The sequence below is a fragment of the Sander vitreus genome, chromosome 23 (assembly GCF_031162955.1).
Source record: "Sander vitreus isolate 19-12246 chromosome 23, sanVit1, whole genome shotgun sequence".
In the NCBI taxonomy this organism is placed as follows: domain Eukaryota; kingdom Metazoa; phylum Chordata; class Actinopteri; order Perciformes; family Percidae; genus Sander; species Sander vitreus.
The window spans coordinates 9378365-9385899 of NC_135877.1; the positions used below are offsets into that span (position 1 = coordinate 9378365).

At 41.0% G+C, this 7535-nt stretch overlaps 1 protein-coding gene across 2 annotated transcripts in view; it reads left to right on the forward strand.

The window, feature by feature from the left end:
- The first annotated feature begins 1184 nt into the window (after window positions 1–1184).
- The window catches only part of LOC144511982 (peroxisome proliferator-activated receptor alpha-like), a 15403-nt gene continuing 9052 nt past the window's right edge, over window positions 1185–7535 (forward strand). The window contains exons 1-3 of one of the 2 annotated variants that reach the window (XM_078242491.1): window positions 1185–1340; window positions 3337–3598; window positions 7468–7535. The exon at window positions 7468–7535 is cut by the window's right edge and continues 164 nt beyond it. In XM_078242491.1, the coding sequence (XP_078098617.1) occupies window positions 7516–7535 (20 nt within the window). In that variant the 5' untranslated portion in view covers window positions 1185–1340; window positions 3337–3598; window positions 7468–7515. The remainder of the gene's footprint in view (window positions 1341–3336; window positions 3599–7467) is intronic. The other variant, XM_078242490.1, reaches the window with a different exon arrangement.

The window sequence follows — 7535 nt, forward strand, 5'->3', positions numbered from 1 at the left end:
TACCTAGAGATTGGCATGGTTTTATTTCAGTTAGCCTAATAGCTGGTTTGATTTGCATTGAGAGATGATTTTATGGAAAGTACCCCATGCTAATCTCTAGGTTATGGTGAAGGGTATGTGATGATGTGGGACTATATCCAAAGGCCAAGGGAACTTTATCAGGATGCATAGTATCCTGGATCCATGAAATAACTGGTCTTTAAAAATAAACATCTGCCTGCCTCTATGGGAATTTAACATAGGGGTGTACTCACTTTTGTTGCCAGCGGTTATTTTGAGCATTTTTCATAGCACATTTATACTGTTATACAATCTGTACACTTAATACTTTACATTGTAGCAAAGTGTAATTTCTTCAGTGTTGTCCCATTAAAAGATATAATGAAATATTTACTAAAATGTGAGGGGTGTACTCACTTTTGTGAGACGCTGTGTAACAGTGCACCATATTTTATGAGCTCTGGTTTGTGAGGAAAATCTTAATCTGTAACAGAGATTAAATCAGTTAATTAAATGTATTGTAGTGAAGTAAAATGTGCAATATTTAACCCCTGAAATGGTGTGAAGTACTAGTATAAAATGGCATAAAATTGATTCACTCAAGTAAAGTAGCTAGCCTACAAGTACCTCAAATGTAAGTGCAGTAGCCTACTTGAGAGAATGTACTGCACCACTGCATATGTACTCCATACATACTACATGTATGTATATGTATGTTTAATATTCAACAGGCAGCCTAAAAGCCAACATGTTGTTTAACATTTTATTATGAAAAACGTGGAGCATCAATATACTCTATATCCTAATATTTGATGGTGACGTTTAATTACATTGAGTGATTCACAGTGGCTCCATTATAAATGATTTAGGAGACATTGCTTTTACTGCTGCTTCGACATAGAGCCAATCAAGCCAGGGACTTGTGTTATATTGACATTTCTGTCTTATATTGACTAGTTAATGATGAGATCACGGACGTGAAAGCACGTTCCACACCGTCCCGGGTTCCACACCGACTCGTGACCTACGCCCGTGACGTCCCGAACCACCGGGAAGTAATTGCATCCGGCCAAAAAAAAAAAAAAAAACGCGGGGCGGTCCGTTTTCAAATCCACGCGTGCCCATTGGTTGAAACCATAGGTGTGTCAGGGGGGTGTGCGCGCCGTGGCGCCGTCAGTCGCTACGTTATTTCCTGCAGAGGACGAGCGGAGGTTTGACAGCACGCAGGGAGACGACGCATCAAGGTTTTTAGCAGAGCCGAGCGGGCTCTGAGCGTCTCGCGACCGAGGCGACCGTCCCGGCAGCAGCATCTGGAAATGCTTCGGATAGCAGCCGCTGAGGTAATTCAAAAGCTTTATTTAAAAACTGTTATGTAATTGTCATTAAGCTTACTTACCTGTCGGAGATTTAACAAACTTATTGTTCAGTACAGTTTTATGACACCTGAGCAGAAAGAAATGGTTGCATAAAAGACAAAAGACAACTGTCATATAGCTGCCGGCGTCTTGCTCCGGCATAGGGAAGAATGAATGCAATTGTTCTGAGAGTCTTATTGTATGTTACACTTCCCGACAAGTCCTGCACCTGCTTTTCTAATAAACCTCACACACCCACATGGTGTCGAGAAATGCTTCATTCTAATGAAAGGAAAATATCTTTATGTTGGCCAAAAAAACGTTCAACCCCTTTCAGCCCACAATAGATTTCCATTTCCTTGTCTGTCTGTGCATCACAGTGACAAGTAAACCTGACCTTCTGTGAGTGCAGAACCTGTCTCGATCAAGATGTGGAAGTTGGTTTCCTCTGTAGCCTACCTGATTTTTGGTCAGTGTGGCACATGGATGACCTTGTTGCAGAGACATTAACGGTCTTAGAAACAGCTGATCCTGATTCAGGGGTACTGACAGAGGGTTTAAGGGATATATGTTTTGTTTTGATTGTGGTCTGTTGTATCCCCGCTGTCAACTGTTGACATGCTTTTGTTGAGTGCTGAGAGCTGACTGCTCTCAGTGCAGTTACTGTTTCCTCTTCTCCTGTGACCTAAAGATAGAGCCCCGCTGTCTGGGATTATAGTTCCTCTGGGAATTAAGACACAATGTCCTCTGAGGTGATTGGGGAAACATGGGCTGGGCCCGAGACATCTACGAAAAGGGGGGGGAAAAAATCAACAACTCAGTTAAGAGTTAGTTGTGGACCTGGTTGCAGCAAGGCTATATTATATGAATGAAAAAGGCTCATTTACAGACCATTAGAAAGCTGTCACCGTCATCATATTCACTTGTTGAATCTTTTCAATAACTAAAGGGGAACAGAGGCAACATAACTTACGTCAGTGCTAGTTTTGTCATTCAGTTAGGGCCACATTAATCCAAGATTAATCCATTGGTTGTTTGGTGTATAAAACATTAGAAAACAGTGGGAAAATGCCCATTAGTCTGACCAACAGTCCAAAACACAAGTAAACCAGCAAATTCTCTAATTTGAGGCCCTGGAACAATGAAATGTTTGGCATTTTTACTTAAAAAATGACTTAAACGAGCATCAAAATAGTCACTGATTAATTTTCTTTCAAAAAAACTAATTGATTAATGGACTAATCGTTACAGCTCCACATTCAGTCATGCCAGAGTGCAGGTCTGGACACGCAAATTCACACAGAATTCACACAAAAAAAACTGTAAAATCGTCAAAATTTAGATCTGGGAATGGTGTGTTGGGATCAGATGCTACATTATTTTGGATCCAACCCACATATTTTAAATAAATTACTCCATATGAGGTTCATAACAGCTATTTTATGCACACTCTATCACGGTGCACAATATACTGTAGGTAGGAGCCTACATCTTTTTACACTCACTCACAGATTTCCCCTTTTACACAGCTTTGGCAAGCTGTCTGGACCCGTCCCCTGATGTGCTGCAACCCAAAGACTACACAAATAAACAAGAACAAGCACGCTTTGATGAGTCATGTACTCACTGCATGCTCTGTATGCACAGATAAAGAGAACATATTACCTAATTGTTGCGTTAGTCAAACCATTAGTTTCTGTAAAGTCAGAGTTCTCAACAGTGAAAGTTAAAAGTTGCACAATATATTAGCTGATGTTTCTTCCTTGCTGGGCTTACAGATGTATGCAGCTGTGTAAACTGAGATTTTACATTGATCTCACATGAACTCTGTGATGGGCCCAACTAGGGCTGGGTATCATTCAAAGATTTTCGATACAGTACCAATTCATTCAGGAGAGACTTTATTGTACATATGCATAATATGAAATGTACAGAGTCTTTGGAGATTAGACTCCATCATTATAAAATATTTTTTTTAAAGGGGTAGAGAAGCCAAGACATATCCCCCCTGATGGAGCCTAGACACTGGTGATGGTGGAGAAGGAACCCGGAGACCGAACGAAGGAGCTGTCTGCCGGAAGCATTGACATATATATAATGGTCCAACAGATCCCGTTGCTCTGGACGGAGACCAGTGAAGGATATTAGAAGCACTTTTCCGGTGATGGCTAGCAGTAACGCGCAGCCTCAAACTGAGAGAGATGACGTAGATGTGACATGAGCAACCTGAAAGTCTGAAAGTTGTAAGTCTTCTGGTAGCTGTGCCAAGAGAAATCTCAATCATTCCGAATATTGCAGAGACGGAGGAGAGCGTAGGTATATGTAAGGAGATAACATAGGCACAGGCTAATTATTGCTAACTAAAATGCTAGTTAACATTAGTAATTACACTTAAACAGCTAATGTGAGGCGAAACTGCCTGCGAGCTTCTCCTGTACTGTACGGTAATTCCTCTATTATGTGACAGTAAGTCGCGTGGTTATGACACAATCGTTAGCCTATTTTTACAAAAACGCCTGCTACGGAGCCATAACGTGAGGTACAAGGTAATGGAGCCTTTTATACATTGTTGTGTTTCTTTAGAAATGAACAATGGAAAAATAGAGTCTTTAAAAGGCTTCAGATGTAAAGTTATTCACTGTCAAAGTGACGTCAAAATGAATGGCAGTCAATGGAATGCTAACATGGGGTGATGGCTCATTAGCATCAAAATGGCGCCATAGGAGGTTCGCGGTCCGAGGAGAAGCTTACCCCCTTGGCCGGAAGGGGACTCAGGGTGCCGTGGTTGACGATGACCAGAGGTTGAAGGGGAGGAGGAGGGTTGCACGTTTGCCTGAAAAGACAGCTGATAGCAAGGAGAGAAGACATTTAAAGCAGGATGTCATGCTGTGATTGGATCATGAATTTCGTGGCCAATTCTGGTTGATTTACTGAAAAGTGAACGCCTCTAAACAGCTGAATAGTTTTAGGAAGAGAGAGAGGTGATTGAAGTTATTAGAAGTCTTCCTGAAAGAATTTACGCTGAGCTTCAATACTGATAATGTGACTTTGATACCGGTTCCTGAACAATACTTTTTTATAATTTCAATCAATTTTATAGAAACCGTTTTAACAGAAAATATTACAACACTACGGTACAAATACTTTTTTTTTTTTTTCAGCCCCTTTACATTTATGTGATGCACACCGTAGTCAAGCCTCTCAAAATACAACAAGACACACGTGAGCACCGTCTCTGTGCGTAATGAGTTTTTCCTGCATGCCTCTACGACGTGTAGACAGCCAATCACCAGCATTATTAGATCTTGGTAGAAGCATGCTTATTGGCTCACTGACACCCCTTTGGGGACAAATAAAGTTCTACTTGACTTGACTTGACACTGACAAGATTCATTTCTTAGGTATTGATATTTGGTATTGAATGACAAGGCATTTTTCGATACTTGAGGTAATTCAGTCTGAGAAGTTCGGTACCCAGTCCTAGGCCCAACAGCTAGATCTCTGTAAACTAGATCAAATCGTGTCATCAGATCAGGATTCCTGCCTAGATGGTATAACTGTGTTAATATTAGAACACAGATCAAATGTTATTGTAATGGACAGGACAGCTAGGTGAGAGAGAGGGGAAAGACATGCAGGAAATCGCCACAGGTCGGACTCAAACCCTGGACCTCTGTGTCGAGGCATAAACCTCTATTTATATGTGCGCCTGCTCTACCCACTCAACCAACCTGGCCATGAAATGCCATCTTTTTTAAAAGCAGATCCCTGTTTTTCTTAGCATTTGTACATAGAGTCTGGCCACTTTCCAGTGATATGTGTTAACTTCCTTGAAGGCCGGTACTCAATTGAATCAATCGCTAACGTTTGGTCGTGACGTCGGCTTAGCATCGGTAGCGTTCACCTTAGCTAAGCTAATTCCTCCACCACTAACGGAGCGAGCTGGAAAATCAAACTTTTCCCAAACCCTGTGGGGTGGAGGGCCACAACATCGTGGCCACCAACACAACTCAGCAAAGACTGTTCTTGTTCGGGCTTTAACTTCTGATTATTCGGCAGCGTTGCCACAACGGACCAAATGGCTTTGTTTGCATCTGCCTCCGCCGCCATTACGGAACTACAACTCAAACTAGCGCACAACCTCAACGTCATCGTTCTCAGCCACTCCCTCTGTTCGCTGATTGGACCAGTAAAGATTTGGCCGGAGAAAACCCAAGACTATACCGCGAACCCAGACGTAGTACTGAAGGAAAATGAAAATTGAGCAGAAATACGTAGGAGGACGGAGCCAGGCTATGTTTTTCTGCCTTCAGCCTACGTGTTGTGTCACAACCACTAACACATGGAGGTTTTACAGGCGGTATGCTTCATAAAGTTGTAATCTGTAGTCTGTAATCTATGGAACAACAACAGCAACATCTGGCGTGATGAATTACTGGAAGTTTGCGGGGGTGTTACAGAACATGAGCATTGTTGCTGTGGTGTTGTGGGATGGCTCAAACAGATGTCCTTTACCCTGCTGGGAGCAGCTGGGAGCTCCACCAAACTCCCTCCCACACATACTTTAAAGATCCACTGTGAGATCACTGACAGGCAGTGGAATAGATAGACCGTTTATTTTTAGTAATGGAACAGAGAGAAAGTGACTTAAAGCTGTGATGCACAGTATTTACTCGCTGATTCTCTTTTAAGTCTCTGGGGCATCGCTAGGCCTGCACGATAAATCGTTATAAAATTGCGAAATCGATTCACCCCTGTTCGCGATTACATTTTTTTTTTTTTCTCCTTCAATTCATTTATTGAAAGCATTTGACATTGACATGTTTTAATTATGTAAAGACATGTTCAAGGAGTTCAGATAGAGCCTGTATCAGGGCCATATTTAGTTCAATCTGTTATATGTCACTATTTTTGGTAGCCTACTGTACTTAAATGGTCAGTATGTACTTTATTTTGTTTATTCATTGAAGCCTCTATGTTTACAGGCTTGTGGTGATGCGCAATGTGCTATAGGTGCCAAAACAAATCTATGTTTGGTACTGCCAATTAGTTTTGTTTTGTCATGGTTCATGTGTGCATTAAACATTACACTTTGTGAGAAACAAATCGTGGCAGAGAATCGCGATATCAATTCTAAGCTAAAAAAATTGTGATTCATATTTTTTCCCCGAATCGTGCAGGCCTAGGCATCACAGTTGGTCAATAAATCAGAGTCAAAGTTTTGTAACAAGCTGCAGTGTGAGCTAAGTGTACTTTGGCTGGACAGGTTGGAATTTAATCTGTGATTTAAAGCACCACTGTTGACTTTCTGGGCATGGTTCACTTAATAAACAAGCACTTTGACGTTATAAACGTACCTCTGGCATTAGTTAGATCTGTCACAACTGCGTAACAGATCTGGCTTTGTTGTTGTTGACATTTGAGGTTTGTTCATGTTTTATCTGAAACACGATCGACCTACAACCAAAAAGATACAACCAATCTCGGGATGCACTCACTCCTGGTGCTCTTGAAGAAAAAGGGTTTGGGATCTTTAAATGATTAAAAAGTATTTATTAGTTACGGCTTGTTCACGAAAGAGTTAAAAAATTAGATGACACAATTTTCCAAAAGCAAAATCAATTGACAAACTATTTAAAAAAAAAAAAAAAACAAGACATTAAATGAAATCCCTGAAAAAATATAGATAGTAGATCACATTGGTGCAAAAATCATGAATATCAAATCCAAAATCCAATATTGCCATAAAGCAGTCCTTCTCATTGATTTGAAACATTGCCCAAAATGGTCTACAGTCAGTGATATTCATGGGATTAATGGTAAGGCTAAATCAGATGACAAACTTAACCTGTCTGGCAGTATAAATCATCATATCCCCCCCCCCCCTAATCCGTACTAAAATGTGAGGCTGGTATTTTCAGATTTATCCACACTGGAGACATGTTTTGGCAACAAGTTTTTGTTGTACTAAACAAAAAAAAACACAATCTACCCAATCGAAAAACTAACTAGAGGTTTTTCCAGAGCTGGGCATTTTGAAACTCTCAACCAATCCAAACTGCGTCAGGATTTCGAGTCTCATTATTACCCATTGTCTCCCCTCTTATCACAGTCTGGTGAGTAAGGGGTTGTTCCTCCCAGGTTCAGCTTGATCTCCACCATGGCAGGGGATCTCTTTAG